Source organism: Saccopteryx leptura, chromosome 4 (assembly GCF_036850995.1).
Source record: "Saccopteryx leptura isolate mSacLep1 chromosome 4, mSacLep1_pri_phased_curated, whole genome shotgun sequence".
Classification (NCBI taxonomy): Eukaryota; Metazoa; Chordata; class Mammalia; order Chiroptera; family Emballonuridae; genus Saccopteryx; species Saccopteryx leptura.
The window spans coordinates 224,351,483-224,372,043 of record NC_089506.1 but is presented as its reverse complement, the minus strand read 5'-3'; the positions used below and the strand labels follow the sequence as shown (position 1 = coordinate 224,372,043).

Genomic DNA, 20,561 nt, shown 5'->3' with positions numbered 1-20,561 from the left:
AATACCTCACTGAAGGCCAGTCTTTCCTGGCTGACTTTCTGTCTGGGTTATTTGTTGATGTTACTGGAATGTTCCAGGCCCCTTCCATGACTATCACTGTAGATGTCTCCCTTTCTGTCCATCCATACTTGCTTTATATGTGTAGGAGGAGCTCCTGTGTTGGGTGTATAGATGTTTACAAGAGTTATATCCTCTTACTGGATTGATCCCTTTATCATTATGAAATGCACTTCTTTGTTCTTGTTAAGCCTTTAAGTGTAATTTGTGAGGTAAAAGTTTTGCTACCCCAACTTTTAAAAAATTTTCATTTGTGTAAAGTATCTTTTCCATCCCTTTACTTTCAGTCATTTCCCTTCAGTGTGAAGTGGGTCTCTTGTAGGGCACGTATGTCTGATTTTTTAATCCGTTCATTCACCCTATGTCTTTCTTTTGGAGCCTTTTACCCATTTGCATTTAAAGTTATTATTGATAGGTATTTTATTTTTTTCTGATTGTTTTTGTTCTCTGTACCTTTCTTATGCTCTTGGTTGATGACTTTCTGTAGTGTCATGTTTGGATTCCTTTTTATTTCTTGTATATCTCTTGTTTTTGATTGGTGATTACCATGTGCTTCAAAGATACCATGCTATTTTTATGCCAGTCTATTTTAAGTTGATGGTCACTGAACTTGAAACACATTTAAAAACTACTACCATTGTTATTCATCCTTCCATGTTAATTTTTTGTTGTTAACTTTTTACTTACTTAGTGTGTGTGTGTCCCCTAATTTGCTATTGTACTTACACCTGATACTCCTACTTTAGTCTTTTAACCTGGGACTAGCTTTGTAGCTGTTGGTCCATGGCTTTCACTGTTTGCCTTTGTCAATGGAGAAGTTTTTCTTTTTTATATTTTTCTATCCATACTTTTAAGCTGTTCTTTTCTACTTAAAGAAATGCCAACGTTTCTTGTAACACTCTATTAGTGGTAATGAATTCCTTTAGCTTTTTCTTGAGTAGGAAACGCTTTTATCCCTCCTTGATTCTACATAATAGTCTTGCCTGACAGAATGATCTTTGTTGTCAGTCATTGCTTTTTATCACTTTGAGTATTTTATGCCCATCTTTTCTGGCCTGCAGAGTTTCTGTTGAGAAATCAGTGGACAGTCTTATGGGAGCTCCCTTGCAGGTGACTAATTGTTTTTCTTTTCCTGTTTGTAAGATTTTCTCTTGTCTTTGACCTTTGGCATTTTCATTATGATGTGCAGTGGTCTGGTCCTCTCTGGGTTCATCTTGGTTGGGACTCTGTGCTTCTCAGATGTATATGTGTTTTCCTTGCCAAGTTTAGGGAAGTTTTTAGTCATTATTACTTAGATAGGTTTTCAGTCCCTTGCTTGGTCTGTCTATGAAATGAATGTTGGTATGCCTGATGTTGTCTGAGCGGTCTCTTAAACTACCCTTTGTTTTTATTTTTTTAATTTTTTGCCTTTCCAGTGGGTCTTTTCTGCTGTCTTGTCTTTCAGGTCTCTGATTTGATGCTCTGCTTCGTTCAATTTGTTATGAATTCTCTCTAGTGTAGTCTTAATTTCAGTTATTCTTCATTTTTGACTGCTTTTTTTTATGTCCTTCTTTATGGTTTTTGTCTCTTTGTGAAATTCTCACTGAGTTCATCTATTCTTCCTCTCAGTACATTAGCACCCTTGTAACCAGTGTTTAAAATCAAACTCTGTATGTGGTAGATACAGCATCTCCCTCTGTTCTTTCCTTTGGGACGTATTTCTTTGTCTCCTCACTCTGCCTGCCTTCCCGTGCTTGCTTGCGTGCATTGGGTAGCTCTTCTGTCCCCTGGTCTTGGTCGAGCCGGCTCCTTTAGTAGCTGTGCTGTGGGCCCTGGTCTCAGTTGCCAATAGCATGTCCGTGGATGGGGCAGGCCTTCAAGTCGACTGGCTGTGAGGGATGGCCACAGCTACAGTGGACAAGCTGTTGAGAGGGTCCTAGCCCCTGTAGCTGGCCAGATGGGCTAGATGAATGAGGTTGGGTCTCAGGGAATTATCAGGGGGGAGTGAAGGGTGTCAGCCAGCTTAATGGAGAGCACAGACCTGACTCCCGCCTACACTACACCAGGCTGGCTAGGTGAAAGGGTTACTGAACAAAAGAAATGCGGGAACTGAGGGATCTCCTAGCTCTGTGTGTCTGCAAACCAGGCTGCTGAGCTGTAAGTGCCTCATGGCTTCTCTCAGCCAGCTGGCTCGCTTTGATCTCATTCTGGTTTCAACTGTTTATCTTGTTCTTGCCAGAGAGAATCAATGCTGTTACTTCTCAGAAAACAAATTAATGATCCACAGCATTTGGCTCCCGGGACACTTAGGAATTTCCTATATGACAACAGAGCCTTTGTTTTTTAAAAATTATGTTCCTGGATTCATTTTTAATGTACTCATCTCTTGTACTAAGAGAATATTTTAAACATTTGTACTGTCTTAATGGCCAGAATATTTTGTCTTTATGTTGGCATTTGTCCTAGTTCACCTCTTCAGAAGTGGTGGGCCAGGACCTCTCACTCATTTATGCATGCTGTGCGAGTGCACACGTATGTGTATGTGTGTAGGAGAGAATAGGACACGCGAAGGCATGGGTTTCTGTCTGGTTTCCTCACTGTTCTACCCCTGGAGCCTGGAATAGTGGCTGGTTCATTCAGGTTGCTTGATAAGTGATTATTTGTGTGTTGGGGAATAACAGTGTGATAATTGTACACAATTTCTCTCTGCTTTTCACAGAAGCCACTTTGATATTGATCTTCAAGAATGACTTTTCAGATAAAAATACTCCATTAATGGCCTCAGAAAGCCATTTGTGACATAAGCAATTTTATCATTAGTTGAGGGGCTTCTGGCTGCAGGAACATCACCTAACTGACCCTGCAAAAGTGACAAGTGCCGGCTCTGGGCCAGCCGGGCTCTGTCCCTCTCTGCTAGGCTTTCCCTGGATGGCAGCAAAGTGAATGCCGCTGTTCTGGGCATATCCAGATGTGGCGACTCTAGATGTGACGGCTAGCAGAGGCAGAAAGGGGAAGTCTTCAATTCCTTGGCTTTCTGTTCGAACAAGGAACTCTTTCCCGAAGCCCCTGTCTCAGCAGCTAGAAATGGTCATATGTCCCTGTCTAACCCTACCACTGATGGGCAGTGATACCACTGTGATTGGTTTGTACCTGCATTTATTTGCACAGTCTGTTTGGGCTGCAGTAACAAAATACCACAAACACAGACATTTATTTTTCACAGCTCTGGAGGCTGGGGAGTCCAAGATCACAATGCTGTCAGCGTCTGACGAGGGCCCACGTTCTGGTTCATAGACGGCTGTCTTTTCACTGTGTCCCCACACAGCAGAAGGGACAGAGGTGCTTTCTAGGTCCCTGTGATAAGGGCACTAATTCTATTGATGAGGGTTCCACTCTTGTAGCCTCCCCACCTCTCTAAGTCTTCACTTCCTCATACCGTCACCTTGGGGGTTAGGTGACCATTTCAGACCACAGCTGGCCGCCATATCAGACTCGGTAGCTTGAACAACAGAAACTTCTTTTCTCACAGCCCTGGAGCCTGAAAGTCCAAGATCTAGATGCCAGCAGGGCAGGTTGCTGGTGAGGCTCCTCTCCTTGGCCGCAGCCCTCGTCGCCCTGCGTCCTCAGCTGGGCTCTGTGCACGTGCCGTCCTGGTCTCCTTACTACCCGGACAGCAGTCTCATCGGGTTAGGGTCCACTCCTATGACCTATAGTATATTTTTTTAATTTAAAAAAGTTTTCGGCCCTGGCTGGTTGGCTCAGGGGTAGAGAAATCTCAGGGCTCCCAAACACCTCGGCACTCCCGCTCTCTCTACACTCACCAGCCAAACAGGCTGAGGGGAAGAACCCTTCTCCAGTAAACAATAGCAACAATCACTCCTTCCACGGAGGCAGGCAATCTGCAGGAGTCCCGGGTAGGACACACAGGAGACGCGCCCATCTGCTTCTCCACCCCTCCCCCTCTCCTTCCTCTCTGTCTCTCTCTTCCCCTCCCGCAGCCAAGGCTCCATTGGAGCAAAGGTGGCCTGGGCGCTGGGGATGGCTCCTTGGCCTCCTGGTGGGCGTGCCGGGTGGATCCCGGTCGGGCGCATGCGGGAGTCTGTCTGACTGCCTCCCCGTTTCCAACTTCAGAAAAAGGCAAAAAAAAAAAAAAAAAGTTTTAAGACTTTATTCATTTTGGAGAGAGAGACAGATAAAGAAGAGGGGAGGAGGTGGAAGCATCAACTCCCATATGTGCCTTGACCAGGCAAGCCCAGGGTTTCGAACTGGTGACCCCAGCATTCCAGGTCGACCCTTTACCCACTGCGCCACCACAGGTCAGGCATGACCTTCTGATATTAATAACTTCCTTTAAAGCACTGTCTCCAGACTGAGTCATGTTTGGGGTTAGGCCTTCAACATAAGAATTGGGGGGGGTTACATAATTTAGTCTATAACAGGACTCAACTTGATTTTTGTTGGGCAGGGACAGAAATATGAATAAAATCAGGGTTTTTGGGGTGCTGTTACCAACAGTATCTCCAAAGTCAGCTATCACCTTAGTTCAGGCACCACAGAAAGTCAGAAAGGCTAGTATTTCATTAAATAAGACTTGTTTCTTTTTACTTTGCTTTGGGGCCAGATTTAGATACAAATCTCATTTTCACCACTTCCTAGGAAGTGGTTTAACCCATCTGAGCCTTGGCTTCCTCTTAGAGGTGGGGCTAATGTACACGGGCCTCACAAGGCTGGTGGGAGGAATGAATGAGAAAGGGATATGATTACTCAGTCCACATCTGGTACATGATGAGTGCCCCTTGTCAATACTACTCTATTGTCCTCACGGTGGCCTTGTCTGTGCCATTCAAACTCTTTCCAAACCACTGCCCCAAAGAATACTTCTGTTGATTTTTTAAAACAGGATCTCTTTTAAATATACCTAATTTTCTTCAGATAGTTCTAAAGCCCTTAACAGTATTCCAATGAGTAAAACATTTACTTTCTGCCTGACCAGGCAGTGGCGCAGTGGATAGAGCAACACACTGGGATGTGGAGGGCCCAGGTTCAAAACCCCAAGATTGCTGGCTTGAGCGCTGGCTCACCAGCTTGAGCACAGGGTCGCTGACTTGAGAGTGGGGTCACAGGCATGACCCCATAGTTGCTGGCATGAGCCCAGAGATTGCTGGCTTGAGCAAGGGGTCACTGGCTCTGCTGTAACTCCCGGTCAAGGCACATATGAGAAAGCAATCAATGAACAACTAAGGTGCCACAGCTAAGAATTGATGCTTCTCATCTTTCTCCCTTCCTGTCTGTCCCAATCTGTCCCTCTCTTTTACTCTCTCTGTCTCTGTCATAAAAAAAATATAAAACAAAAAGAACCACATTTACTTTCTTTTGGGGCAAAAAGTGTGCTTCAGAATTCGTGGAAAGGGAAGGTGGGAAGGGGGCATGGCCTTTGAGGACAGGTGTCGAGGTCACACCCAGCCCACAGCTAGCCCTGTCACCTTGGTCAGAGCACATCACGTCTGACACTCAGATCTTCGTCTGTGAAATGGTAGAATACAGAGCTTGCCCCTTGGGTGGTCATGGGTGTCCCTCACTGTGACAAGGCGACACCGGCACTGGCCCAGTGTTTGTCTTTGTTTTACTGAGAACTCCACCCGCCCCTTGTGAAATGGAGAGAAGAGATGGGGAGTGGTTTCCCTTCTGATCATTCTCTTGTAATCCTGCCAGTAGTCTGAGACCACCTGTAATATCTGCCTAAGGAAGCCCAGGCTTAATGCAGTCAGGTGACTGACCCGAGGTCTCTGTTGGTAGTTGGTGGGGTTGTGTTAGAGCCCCAGTGTGCCTGACCCCGAGGCCCCGGCTCTCAGCCATTACAGAAATGCCACAAGAGTGCAGTTTCTCTCCCCCACTCCTCATCCCTGCCAGACGGCGAGAAGGATGTAAATGGGCACGAGGTTACATTTATATTAGAGTGTTACTTCGGAAATCTCTTGCTTTAGATTCACCAACCTGATGATTTTTATTATTTTTTAAAATTGATTAGACTCTGCTGACCGAGATGATGGAGCGATGCAAGAAACTAGGAAACAAGTAAGTGTTTTAAAAATCTGTACGGTGTGAGTTGGACAGGGAGTTGTCATGCTTACGCGGTAGAGGCCCAGCAGAGGGCAGCACAGCCTGGCGGTGGGGAATCTAGAGTCTAGCTGCCTGGCTCTACTTAGCTGTGTGAACTTGGGTTACTTCCTTGACCTCTCTGGGCCCCAGTCTCCTTATCTGTAAAACAGGTTTAATAATAGTCCTCTCCTCCTGGGACTGTGCTCACTGGTAGGGTCAGGATGAGCTCCATCTGCCTGTCTCTTGTTTTGGGGGTAGATGTATCTAAGTCACTGTGTCCCTAGGTCCCAGAACAGTGCTTTTCATAAGAGATGTAGATGGATGTATACTTGAAGCTTGGATCAATATTGTTACTTGATGTTTAGTTTCATTAGTGCATCAGCCTATTGAAGGCTTAGTCTATTTCTGTTTAAATGGATTTGACCACTTGCTTATTTACCTGTCCGTCCATCCATCCATCCATTCATCCATCCATCCATCCAGTCTATTTAACATTTATTAAATTTCCAAATATACAAGACACACTGTTAGTCTCTAGAATTGCCTTTTTACTCATTTTTTTTCAACCTTAGAAAAAAGGCTGTCAGTCATCCTTCTCAGCAACATATGTCCTGAAATGAAAGTGACTTTCTTAAGGGGGAGATCGGCTGATGTGGGACGTTGTGTTTTTCAGTGCCTTGCTGTTGAACTCTGTGATGTCTGCATTCCGGGCCGAGTTCATCGCCACCAGGTCCATAGATTTCATTGGCATGATTAAAGAGTGCAACGAGGCCGGCTTCCCCAAGGTAGGCTTTGACTTAGTGTCCAGTGGGAGGACACATCAGCAGTGTTTACCTGGGACTGTTGAGGTAGAGGGTCTGGTGTCGGGCACGTTGGGCCCACAGGAAACCGGGAAGGCCTATGTCTGAGTAACGCCATGGAAGATGAGTCTGAAACTGAGATGGTTAGACAGGAGTCGTTGCCGCACGGCGGGTGTCCACCACAAGTCCTAAATCTGTAGAGTCAGCTCACTGTGAAGTATTTAGAAAACACTTTGGTCTTACATCTCTAAAAATATATCTTTACTCATTATTTATGAAAAGTTTCATCCAGCAGGATATTATAGCCCACAAATCAGATCAATACAAGGATCTAGCTCTTTATTTTGCCCTTGTCTCTACCTTGTGAAGGTCTATGGTCAAATTTCAAAAAGAGGTTGTTGGAAGATGAGCTGGGAGTTGAGCTCAATGTGACCACCTTTAAAGCCTGAAATTGTTCTGATTTAAAATCTTCAGTGTCATAATAGTTTTGTATTTTTCTTAGCATCTTCTTTTTCGCTCACTGGGGTTGAACTTGGCCTTGGCTGATCCACTTGAGGGTGATCGACTTCAGATACTCAATGAAGCTTGGAAAGTTATTACTAAATTGAAGAATCCACAGGTGGGTGACCGTTCTGACTTTGGATTAACTGCTTTTTGGCCAAGTTATACAGTATACTCTTTCTTTTAAAATATTATCTTTTACCACAATGGGGATGGCCTAGAAGAGGGTGTAAGGGGTATAAATGGTGGTGGAGCAAAGACTTGGAGGTGGAGAACAGTCAATACAGTGTGCAGAGGTATGTTGTAGAATTGGATACCTGAAACCTGTGTAATTATGTTGATCAGTGTTACCCCAATAAATTCAACTTAAAAATTAAAAATAAAATAATTATCTTTTAGGTACTTGTACCTTGTTTTTTTCTTTTTCTTTTTTTTTTGTGACAGAGACAGAGAGAAGTATAGATAGGGACAGGCAGATAGGAAGAGAGAGATGAGAAGCCTCAATTCTTTGCAGCTCCTTAGTTGATCATTGATTGTTTTCTCCTATGTGCCTTGACTGGGGGCTACAGCAGACCGAGTGACCCCTTTCTCAAGCCAGTGACCTTGGGCTCAAGCCAGTGACCTTGGGCTTCAAGCGAGCGACCATGGGGTCTGTCTATGATCTCACGCTCAAGCCAGCAACGCCACGCTCAAGCTGGTGAGCCTGTGCTCAAGCCAGACGAGCCCGCATTCAAGCTAGCAACCTCAGGATTTCAAACCAGGGTCCTCTACATCCCAGTCCAATGCTCTATCCTCTGTGCCACCACCTGGTCAGGCCCTCTTTTTTTCTTAAGAAATTAACTTCTTTTTTTTTTTTTTAATTTATTTTTTATTTTATTTATTTATTTATCCATTTTTTTTTTTAGAGAGCAGAGGGAGAGACAGAGAGAGAGAGAGAGAGAGAGAGAGAGAGAGAGAGGAGAGACAGAAAGAGAGAGAAGGGGGGGAGGAGCTGGAAGCATCAACTCCCATATGTGCCTTGACCAGGCAAGCCCAGGGTTTCGAACTGGCGACCTGAGCATTTCCAGGTCGACGCTTTATCCACTGCGCCACCACAGGTCAGGCAAGAAATTAACTTCTAATTGTATTATTTGTTAACCTATAATGGAGAACTGATAGCTTTAAAGATATATATCTCTGATTTTTGAATCCCAGTTATGTCTCATTCTTGAAGCCTCAAGATTCACTAAAGGAGAAAAATGAACAAATATTTGGAACTTTTAAAGACCTGAAACTTTGCAGACATCACCCAAAATGCAATAGTCTATAGTTTTTGAATTTGAATATACCAATGTAGTAGAATATTGTTAAATTGATGATCAGTGGTTCAGACAGTAGTTAGCAATAGGAAATTCTGATTTCTGTATCTTTTTATTTTTTTTAATTAAGTAAGAGCAAAGGAGGCAGAGAGACAGACTCCTACATGCACCAGGACCAGGATCCACCCAGCAAGCCCCCTATGGGACAATGCTCTGCCCATCTTGGGCATTGTTCTATTGCTCTGTTGCTCAGCAACTGAGCTATTTTTAGTGCCTGAGGCAGAGACCACAAGCAGTCGTCAGTGCCCCAGGCCAACTCACTTGAATTAGTCAAGTTATGGCTGCCAGAGGGGGTGGGGAGGGAGAGATAAAGGGGAGAAGGGGTGGATAGGCATATGGTCACTTCTCCTGTGTGCCCTGACCAGAATTGAACCTGGGACATCCACATGCCAGGGCTGATTTCCATATCTTGAATGGAAACAGCTGAAGCCTCTTTTCCTCCATACTTCAGGCACAGGAATTCATGAGAGACAGACCAGCTGATGTTCGTGCTGTGATGTGCACAGTGGTGGCCGTTGTGTTGTAGGTTTGGGTCTCATGCTCTCATATTTTCGAAGGCAGCATGCCAGCAATTTATGTGGTTTCCAGTATGAAGAGATGGCATTGGCTGTCTTTGTGGCTGCAGGACGAGCTGGCCAAGACTGCACCACACCGTGCAGTTACTCTCCTGCTAGTAGCATTATTCAGGCTGCTGTAACAACACAATATCCTCGGTGGCTTATAAACAACAGAAGTTTATTCCTCACAGCACTGGAGGGTGGAATCTGAGATCAGGGTGCCAGCACCGTTGCATTCTGGTGAGGACCCTCTTCTGGATTTCAGATTGCCAGTTTCTCCCCTCAAGTGGCAGAAAGGGAGCCAAGGGAACTCTTTGGGGTCCTCAGGGCACTAACTATTCTTGAGGGTGCCACCTTGGTGACCTAATCACCACCCAAAGGCCCCACTTCCTACCTAATACCGTTGCATAGAAGGCTAGGACTTCAGTGTATGCACTTTGGGTGGCCACGAACGTTTAGTCCCCACATAGCAGATGACTGCTGAGTGTAGGTACGTGCCATTTGACACAGTCATTTATCAAGAGGGAAATGTTAAAATGAGCTGTTATAAACCCCTGCTAATCACCACATTGACAATCATATATTGAGAATAGTGGTATATAATTTAGGAAAATCTGAAACAATTACAGAATCCTATAACTAGGTTAGATTTAGCAAAATGCTCACTAAACTCCAACTTTTGTTAACCTAACTGACTGGCTAACCAAAACTGCTCATTTAGGGTCTTTCAGTCAAGAACCTCTTAATCTGTGGTTCTTGTACGTCAGTGCTTCAAAGGAACCTCACATCAAGAGCCCATATTAACAGTATTCTCTAATCTTTGTTTTTTAATTGAATTTACTGGTTAATACAATTACACAGGTTTCAGATGCCCAGTTCTCCGACACATCTCTGTACAGCACCCTGTGTATTCACCCCCGGGTCAAGTATCTGTCCATCACCGTTGACCCCCCACAACCCCCTGCACCCCCCCACAGCAGTCACCTCAGTGTTGTCTTTATGTTGGGGGGCCTTCTCTGTTCAATCCCTCCATCCCCCTCACTGAGCATCCCCCCCATGACAGCTGTGAGCCTGCTCTCTATCTATGAGTCTATCTCAATTTTGCTCGTTAGTCATTTTGTTACTTAGAGTGCACATGTGAGTGAAATCGTATGGTACTTGTCTTTCCCTGACTTGCTTATTTCACTTAGCATAATGCTCACCAGGTCCATCCATGCTGTCGCAAAAGGTAAGACTTCTTCCCTTTTCATGGCTGAGTCATATTCCATTGTGTCAATGTGCCATTGCATTTTCATACACTTGTCACAGCCCTTGAAGGGGTTTGTACAACGATGAGCTTTGCCATGAGGTCAGCCGTGGTGTTCTTACTGGAGACGTCTGGACTCTTTCTTTGTAGGACTATATTAACTGTGCCGAAGTGTGGGCCGAGTACACCTGCAAGCATTTCACGGTATGTGTGGCTGTGGCATTACTTTTGAAAAAATGATCTTTTTTTCATGATTTTCATAAAATAGTAAAGTTAGCTTAGGCATTTTGGTAATTATACTTAATTTATTAAAAGTTTGTCTTTTGTCTTATAGTATGAGAGAGCATTAATGTGTGTACTATAACAAAAGTGTTAATCATGTACATTTGGGAAATGTTGCATGTGCAAAGGTAAGTGATTTTCTTACCAGGTGCTTATATCCTAAAGTGCCCTGTGGCGGTCACTGGGTGTTTAGTTTGCATTTTCCAAACACATTTGACTTGCATACAGTTCTTTTCTGAGCACGCAGACATGTCTTTCCAGAGGCCTGGACGAGAACCCCTGCCTGGGAAACTCGGGGCTTGTCAGAGGCCCAGACGAGAACCCCTGCCTTGGAAACATGTCTTCCCAGAGGCCCAGACGAGAACCCCTGCCTGGGAAACTCGGGGTTGGTCAGAGGCCCAGACGAGAACCCCTGCCTGGGAAACTCGGGGCTGGTCAGAGGCAGAGACGTTAAACCACTGGGTTCAAGTCCTGTTGCCGGAGTCGTTTGTTTTAATCGGCTTGTAAACATTCAAGTGTAGCAAGCATGCAGAAAAGCACACATATCTAGAGTTGACTGCGTATTGAATCTTCACAGAATTCACCCATGTAATCGTGTCCAGAGTAAGAAATAGCGGATAGCCTCCCGCTCCTCAGAGGCCCTGCCCTCCCCGGGGTCACAGTCTCCGCCTTTGGAGGTTGAAGGGAACCACTGGCTCTTGACCTCTAACTCCAGAAATTGGTTTTGCCTTGTATTCAGCACTAGATAAATCCCCTGGTGGTTCTGTTGATTTTGTTTCTTTTGCCCAGTTTTTGTCTTATGTATTATTATGGAAATTTAAACCATAGGATGTCTTTTATACTCATGACCCAGAAACGACCAGCTCAGGACAAGTGCTGTTTCATGTCTTTCCTCCTCCTCCCCACCCCTGGGTGATTTTGGAGCGAATCTCAGACATTGTATTTCATCCATCATATTTCAGCACATATCTTATTTATAAAACAGAAGCATTGCCTTTTCTAAAGCAAAATCCCAGTACATTATCCTAAGCAAGAAAAAATAATAATAATAATGCTTTAATGGCATCAAAAATTAGTCAGTGTTCAGATTTCCCTAGTTGTCATGTAAATTTTTTACAGTTTATTTGTTCATTCAGGATTAAAATAAGGTCCATACATTGCAACTGACTTCTTAGGGTTCTCTTCATCTACATGTTCTCCCCGTCTCTCGCCTACCCCCCCCCTTCCCCGGTTTTCTCTCTGGAACTTGTTTGTTGGAGCGGCTGGGTCATTTGTCCTGCAGAATTTCCAGTCTGGATTGGCCAGTTGCATCCTGTGGTGGCGTTCAGCTTGTTCCTCTGCCTTGAGTATTTCCTATAAATTGGTGTTTAGTTCTAGAGTCTTTTTTTTTTGTATTTTTCTGAAGTTGGAAACAGGAGGCAGTCAGACAGACTCCCACATGTGCCCAACCGGGATCCACCCAGCACGCCCACCAGGAGGCGATGCTCTGTTGCAACCAGAGCCATTCTAGCACCTGAGGCAGAGGCCATGGAGCCATCCTCAGCGCCCGGACCAACTTTGCTCCAATGGAGCCTTGGCTGCGGGAGGGGAAGAGAGAGACAGAGAGGAAGGAGAGGGGGAGGGGTGGAGAAGCAGATGGGTGCTTCTCCTGTGTGCTCTGGCCGGGAATCGAACCCGGGACTTCTGCACGCCAGGCCGACGCTCTACCACTGAGCCAGCAGGCCAGGGCCAGTTCTAGAGTTTTAATCAGCTTCAGATCTTCTTCTCTGACACCGTGGATGGTGTGGTGGTGCTTCTCCAGGGTGTTCATGGTTCCTTTGTGTTTCTCTCTGAGGTGAGCAGCCACTGATGGCTCAGAGCATGACACAGTTTATCAGAGGTTGCAAAATCGTGGCAGTCAGAGCTCTCATCATTTCTTCTTTATTTGTTGTCTGCGATACTTCTATACAGAGAATCTCCTTTCATGAGTTATTTGGTTACCTTGATATACAGTTTGTACAGAAGAGGTACTGTTTCTGCTGAGTTTTGTCTGTTACTTACTAATTTTTAGATTAAGGATTCAATTCTCCAACATCCCCAAAGTTGACCCATGAGGTGCTGTTGGTGTCTTAGGAACTCATGGATTTAAACATATTTGAGTTATATTATTCTTTCTGAAGCTGACGCTCAGCTGTTCCTCTTCTGTCCACTGGGTACTTTTTCAGGTTGGTTCCGAGTCCTCAGACATGCTGGCTGTTGTCTTTGATGTCTTCCTTGCTGTCTAGGATGTTCCACTTGCTTTGTATATTTCTTACTCCAGATTCGGAATCAGCATTTTCTCCAAGGAACTTTGGGTTCTTTTAAGTGCCAGTGTCAGATTTTTCTGCTGTGTGGCCCTGGCTTAGTCACTTAACTTCTCTGAGCCTCCACTTCTTCATCTGTGGAATAGGAATAATGATGTCCATGGTGGTGAATTTAATGAGCATTAAACAAGAGAGTAAACATAATGGCAACTATTCAATAACATGTGCTGTGTGCCAGGCAGCTTACCTGGACGCCCTGCGGCCTCAGAGCCATCTTGCCAGGAGGGTCCAGTGCTCTCATTATATAGACTTTTTGTACAAGCCAGATAGTAAATGCTCGAGGCTTTATGGAACACATGACCTCCAACTCTGCCATTGCAACATGAAGCCACAGAAGAGACGGAGTAAGCACAGTTGTGTGCCAGTGACTGTGTTTGTGCACACTGAAATCGGAATCTCTTCTAGTTTACACTGTCACAGAGTAATCGTCTATTGGTTTGAATGTAAACACCATCCCTAGCTCTTTGGCTGTATAAAAGCACGGCTGCATTGGGGCTGTGGTTGGCCGACCCGACGCAGATGACTAGGGAAGTGGGCATGTGGGCATCGGGTGACCTGGCTCCTAGGGGCAAGTCTGTGCTCCCACCACAGTGGTGCTGCTCCCTGCCGCACCTGGAGAGGGCTCGGGGCAGGCAGGCAGGAAGTGGCGTGGCTGACCTTACCAGTAAAAGCAGGGACATACAATACCCAAGAAACTTTGAGGATGTTCTTTCAGTCCTTGGTGTGGACATAGCCATCGTTAGGGCTGCGATACGGTTGGGATTTTTTCCCTTATAATATTTTCATCAGAGTATTTGAAATTGTTTTCTGGAAAATGTATGCTGTATTCTGAAAATGTGAGTCCCTTTCCTCTGAAAAATGGTCAGTGACTACCCTTCAGTGTCTCATAGAGGTTTTACTCATTTTTCCCGTTAGAAAAGGGAGGTGAATACCGTTTTGGCTGATGTCATCAAGCACATGACTCCAGATCGCGCCTTTGAAGACTCCTACCCTCAGGTAACAGGTTTGCGTTTTCCATTTCCACACTGCTGATAATTTTATTTGGTGGAATTAAATTGTTGCATAGGTCAAACCATCAAGTCAAATAAGCCTGGGTTTAATCCTAGCTCTGTTATGTCTTTATCCTGTACCCTTTATTCAGTTACTTAATCTTGTGCCTCGGTGTTCTCCTCTGTGACGTGGGAATAACAACAGGCCCCCCACAGAGAGGTTTGAAGATTGCGAGGTGGTAGTGGAAGCACAGTTGCTGGGCTCAAGTGAGGGGTCTGCGGTTTTCAGTGAAACTAACTTCTTATTGGGAATAAATTCAAGTGTATTGAAAAGTGGAAAGAAGAGCTCAGAGAAGTCCCCTTATTTTTTTACCCAGATTCACTGGTTACGAAGATGTTCCTTGTTTGCTTTCTCATTTTCCTTGTGCGTGTACACACACACACACACACACACACACACACACACGTATGTAAATTCTTTTTGAATCATTTGAGGGTAAGTTACACACATTATTCCACTGCTGCCAAAGAGTTATTTCTGAAGAACAAGGTCATTTTCCTGTGTAACCACAGTGTAGTCATCTCCCTCAGAGAATTTAGCATGGACACATCACTGTTGGGTCCCTGGTGCCATTTTGTCACTGGGCTCAGTGATGTCCTGAGAGCAGCCTCCCTCCGCCCCAGGACACAGTCTAGCTCAGGCCTCCGTACTATTATATAAAGTAACTTTTGACATAATTAAGGTTTTCTTCTTTATTGAATAATGTGATATTCTGGCACCTACTGCCTATAATCGATTTCCAGCTTCAGTTAGTGTAAGAAAATGAGTTATATATTCTTGTAAAAATTTTAGAATTCTCACGTTTTGCTAATTTAAGATTTCTTTCACCATTTGCTAATTGAAATGATTCATCATTACAATTTATTGAGTGGACACTGCCTGCCTGGCGTTCTCCTAGGTGTGACATGAGCAGCCCCTGCACAGTGTGTGTGGTGTGCACAGCAGGTGTGTGCAGCAGGCTCGTGGTAAACACTGCTGAGTCGTGTGCAGTGACGAGAAGTGCCTTGTCGGCTGTCAGAGTCTCAGGCACATGTGAAGAAATTCATTAGTTCAGTTGAGCAAGTGACCCCTGGGCAACCGTGGGCTCAAGTCAGCAGCAATGGTGTCATGTCTATGATCCCACGCTTAAGCTGGTGAGTCTATACTCAAGTCAGATGAGCTACACTTAAGCCGGTAACATCAGGGTTTCAAACCTGGGTCCTCAGCTTCTCAGGTTGGTACTGTATCCACTGCGCCACCGCCTGGTCAGGCCAACATTCCTTTTCTCTAAAGGGTTTAGTTGCTATGGATGACGTTTTAGAAACTTTTTAACCGGACAGTATTGCAGTATCTTAGTCTTTTGCTTGAGGGACGTAGAAAGCTACTAATTATGAGATGGGACAGCACCTCCTAATAGCCTGTTTTTCGAACATGAGCAGTTTCCTTTGCAAAGAATTGAAACAGCAGTGTTTTTAATATACACAAAGTATTGTCAGTAAATTTTCTCTTTTTACTAGTAACCAGTGGTAGGGGATTATATTTTATTTAGAAAAATTGGCTCCATGGTTCTCTCATGCCAAGACCCTGTCAATGGGACTGCATCTCAGAGGGAGGGGTGGTGGACATCAGCACCTAGGCATCTGGGGCCGACGTCCCAGACTGGGCCACCACCCTCAGGTGATGGTGTGGCCTCTGCCAGGCAGACTGGTCCAGTGGCTCTTTCCTGAAGTCGTCAAGGAACATAGTCATGATGGGTTGAAACAGAAGTTTGCAGTTAGGGCCCATTGGCCTTACATAGGTCACCGGCCCTGGGGCCCAGCGCCCCCATGTGTTTGCATGCTGTCCACGAGGGCTTTCTGGCTACACTCGCAGTGCCTATGTGGCCTCTGGAAAATGTGTGCTCACTCCTCGAATATTCTAAGCTGACTTTCCTGGCGGTCTTTGACGGGAAGGCAGCATGTATCCGAACCATCCCGTTTAATCTCACAGTGAGCACAGGACTGCTTTGCTCTCCACTCTGTAGAAGAGGGAACTGAGACTCAAGCTGTTTCCCCATGGCACAGAATAAAACGGGCAGGCCTGGCCCGAGACGTTCCCTAATCTGCCCAGGAACTCCCCAGTCCTTGAGCAGACGAGGGTTCCCTGCCTGTAATTGCAGGTGATGAAGTGATTGCCTTTATAAAAAAAAAATCCAGGCCCTGGTCGGTAGGCTCAGCGGTAGAGCGTCGGCCTGGCATGCAGAAGTCCTGGGTTTGATTCCCGGCCAGGGCACACAGGAGAAGCGCCCATCTGCTTCTCCACCCCCCGCCCCTTCCTCTCTGTCTCTCTCTTCCCCTCCCGCAGCCAAGGCTCCATTGGAGCAAAGATGGCCCCGGACACTGGGGATGGCTCCTTGGCCTCTGCCCCAGGCGCTAGAGTGGCTCTGGTCGCGACAGAGCGATGCCCCAGAGGGGCAGAGCATCGCCCTCTGGTGGGCAGAGCGTCGCCCCCTGGTGGACGTGCCAGGTGGATCCCGGTCAGGTGCATGCGGGAGTCTGTCTGACTGTCTCTTCCCGTTTCCAGCTTCGGAAAAATACAAAAAATAAATAAATAAATAAAAATCCAAGTTTTATTTAGTGTGTTTTTGCTTTGTTTTGCAGCTTCAGTCAATAGTTAAGAAAGTGATTGCCCACTTCCATGATTTCTCAGTTCTTTTCTCAGTGGTAAGTAACATTCCTTAATTATCTTTGGAAATTTGCATCTGAGTAAGAAGTTCTCTTAGTGTCTCAGTAGTGACCTTGGTGTCTTCATGGTGCCCTATACCAAAAGAAATACTTAACTGTTTCTTTTATAAAGTAGTTATGGCTAAACAACTCAAGTATTTATGTCATAGAAACTTAATCAGCTTTCGAAAAAATAATACAGATAGATGGAAAGAAAAACACCCTTAGTTCATTCATTAGTTAACAAATAGAATTTGTGCACCAGTTGGGCCCCACATAGCTTCTCAAAACTGTGGAGTCGAACTGGACATCCTCTTCCTCATTGATTTTCACACGATCCTTGCTTTTCTATCACACAGTCTAATGTTGAAACTATAAAATAATAGCTGTCTCAGTGCCTGACAGGTAAGATTTATTATGTTTCCCTCAAAAAGTTAAAAAATTCTGAAATACCCTTCCAGGTTTGCTGCAGGGCACTGAGCAAGTCCCAATCGAGGTGCCTCTGTGAGCAGTGACATCCCAGTCCCTGTGCCTCTGGGAGCAGTGACATCCCAGTCCCTGTGCCTCTGTGAGCAGTGACATCCCAGTCCCTGTGCCCCTGGGAGCAGTGACATCCCAGTCCCTGTGCCTCTGTGAGCAGTGACATCCCAGTCCCTGTGCTCCTGGGAGCAGTGACATCCCAGTCCCTGTGCCCCTGTGAGCAGTGACATCCCAGTCCCTGTGCCCCTGTGAGCAGTGACATCCCAGTCCCTGTGCCCCTGGGAGCAGTGACATCCCAGTCCCTGTGCCCCTGGGAGCAGTGACATCCCAGTCCCTGTGCCCCTGGGAGCAGCGACATCCCAGTCCCTGTGCCCCTGGGAGCAGCGACATCCCAGTCCTTGTGCCTCTGGGAGCAGCGACATTCCAGTCCCTGTGCCTCTGGGAGCAGTGACATCCCAGTCCCTGTGCCTCTGTGAATAGTGACATCCCAGTCCCTGTGCCTCTGTGAGCAGTGACATTCCAGTCCCTGTGCCTCTGGGAGCAGTGACATTCCAGTCCCTGTGCCTCTATGAAAAGTGACATCCCAGTCCCTGTGCCTCTGGGAGCAGTGACATCCCAGTCCCTGTGCCTCTGGGAGCAGTGACATTCCAGTCCCTGTGCCTCTGTGAATAGTGACATCCCAGTCCCTGTGCCTCTGGGAGCAGTGACATCCCAGTCCCTGTGCCTCTGGGAGCAGTGACATCCCGGTCCCTGTGCCTCTGGGAGCAGTGACATCCCGGTCCCTGTGCCTCTGTGAATAGTGACATCCCAGTCCCTGTGCCTCTGGGAGCAGTGACATTCCAGTCCCTGTGCCTCTGGGAGCAGTGACATCCCAGTCCCTGTGCCTCTGTGAGCAGTGACATCCCGGTCCCTGTGCCTCTGTGAGCAGTGACATCCCAGTCCCTGTGCCTCTATGAAAAGTGACATCCTAGTCCCTGTGCCTCTGGGAGCAGTGACATCCCAGTCCCTGTGCCTCTGGGAGCAGTGACATCCCAGTCCCTGTGCCTCTGGGAGCAGTGACATCCCAGTCCCTGTGCCTCTATGAAAAGTGACATCCCAGTCCCTGTGCCTCTGGGAGCAGTGACATCCCAGTCCCTGTGCCTCTGGGAGCAGTGACATCCCAGTCCCTGTGCCTCTAGGAGCAGTGACATCCCAGTCCCTGTGCCTCTGGGAGCAGTGACATCCCAGTCCCTGTGCCTCTGGGAGCAGTGACATTCCAGTCCCTGTGCCTCTATGAAAAGTGACATCCCAGTCCCTGTGCCTCTGGGAGCAGTGACATCCCAGTCCCTGTGCCTCTGGGAGCAGTGACATCCCAGTCCCTGTGCCTCTGGGAGCAGTGACATCCCGGTCCCTGTGCCTCCCTCGTCCCCGGCACCCTGCCCTCCTCAGTGTTCGTTTATGTACGCTCACAGGACTGGATGTTTTTGTTTATTTGAAAATAGACTCTTATTTATTGGACATTTGTATGCTCCAAGCACTGTGCTAGAACCTTCCATGTATTACCTCATACTATTTTTCAAGCATCACTGGGAGGTAGGAGTAGTTATATCCCCCCTGTTAACGGAAAGTATCCTGATACCCCAGTGCTGGAGAAGTGGAGTACCTTGCTTAGGGCGCAGTCGCTACATGGAGAGGCCAGATGCAGAGGTCCTTTCTGAACGGCTGTCTCTTCTTTCTTTGCTTGTCAATCCCATCATAAAAAGGCTGAAGCCTGCTTTTCATTTTGTTACACAACAAAGCTTATGGTCATCTAAATGGTGCCCTGATGGTTCACCAGAATGTTACCTGGTTCCAGCCCTGACCCCTCGGGCACATGAGAGTTGTTTTAACAGCAGTAGTTTTAAAACCTCAAAAACCTCAAGGTCACCTCCGCGCTTTCAGGTGAGTCCTCATCTGACCTGCCTCAGAGATACAGACAACTCTTTTGACCTTCAAAGAAAAAAGATGACCCGTGAATTCCTTCCAATAACTTGTATAAATTGCATGTAGAGTGCTTTTTTTATTTTTAGGAAAAATTTCTGCCATTTCTGGATATGTTCCAAAAAGAGAGTGTGCGAGTGGAGGTTTGCAAATGCATCATGGAAGTTTTTATCAAGTAAGTGTGACATGTAATTGGAAGCTTTGATTCTCTATGCTTTTGGGAAACCGGTTGATAAGAAACCAGTGACACACTCTGGGGTCTAGTCGTGTGCATGTATTTCACACCTAAACCACGTGGGAGGAACAGTTACGTTAAATGCTCTTAACTATTCGTAAGAAGACGAAGTCATAGTGTTAGCGGGAGCGTGGCCATCGCCTGCATTTCCCCCTGTGTGCTGTGGGAGGAGCAGTCCATTGAGGAACGACCTAGGGAGTGACATTTTAAAAGATACAGTCACAGTTGTCGAGATCCGGAGCTGGAAAGGGCTCCATCTCGTGATGCGTTTTCAGGGTCAGGTCCTTTCACATTATTAGTTTCCTGACACTGCAGGCTGCTCTGGCATAGGGAATAATTGTTGGTAGTCCATGGAGAGATTTTCATTTTTATTTTATAAGTTGTATGTTTATTTTAGAGCAGGTTAGATAATATATAACTAGTATAGTCAGTGATTTCATGTATATTTTTTTTAGGACTAGATTAAGTTGGAGTCACTTTAAATATTGATAAGTGTGTAGATGTGGTAAAAAAAATACGTTGAGATGGAACTCAATCTATGGCCATGCCACCCTGAACACGCCCGGTCTCATCTGGTCTCGAGATGGAACTCAGCCACAGTTTGGGAAATAGAACTAGATATTGCTTAAATTCGTGGTTTAAGCTTTCCTTGTGTTGTTTCTTAAAAGATGAATTCCATTTGCTTGGAACAGATATACCTACTTTGCTTGCATAAAGGTTTGTTTTAAGAGTTGTCCTTTTATATTATTTGAAAAACCCAATGAGTAAGTGTTCCTGGTACCAAACACAATTGTAGATAGGTTGTGGACAACTTCAGAGAATTCAGGAAACATGATTTAAAAAACAAAACAAACATGCTTGCCCTTTTCCTGGTTAGGAAGTATAGCAGTTTTACCAGGATTTTGCAGTTATGAGAAGTTACATTATGTGGAGAA

At 45.8% G+C, this 20,561-nt stretch overlaps 1 protein-coding gene across 1 annotated transcript in view; it reads left to right on the top strand.

Annotated features, from left to right (window-relative positions):
- Positions 1 to 20,561, top strand: part of LOC136404017 (VPS35 endosomal protein-sorting factor-like) — a 94,308-nt gene that overhangs the window by 42,996 nt on the left and 30,751 nt on the right. Inside the window, exons 15-21 of the mRNA XM_066383496.1 lie at positions 6,065 to 6,111; positions 6,809 to 6,920; positions 7,438 to 7,554; positions 10,748 to 10,801; positions 14,137 to 14,217; positions 16,890 to 16,952; positions 19,481 to 19,566. Of these exons, the coding sequence (XP_066239593.1) occupies positions 6,065 to 6,111; positions 6,809 to 6,920; positions 7,438 to 7,554; positions 10,748 to 10,801; positions 14,137 to 14,217; positions 16,890 to 16,952; positions 19,481 to 19,566 (560 nt within the window). The remainder of the gene's footprint in view (positions 1 to 6,064; positions 6,112 to 6,808; positions 6,921 to 7,437; positions 7,555 to 10,747; positions 10,802 to 14,136; positions 14,218 to 16,889; positions 16,953 to 19,480; positions 19,567 to 20,561) is intronic.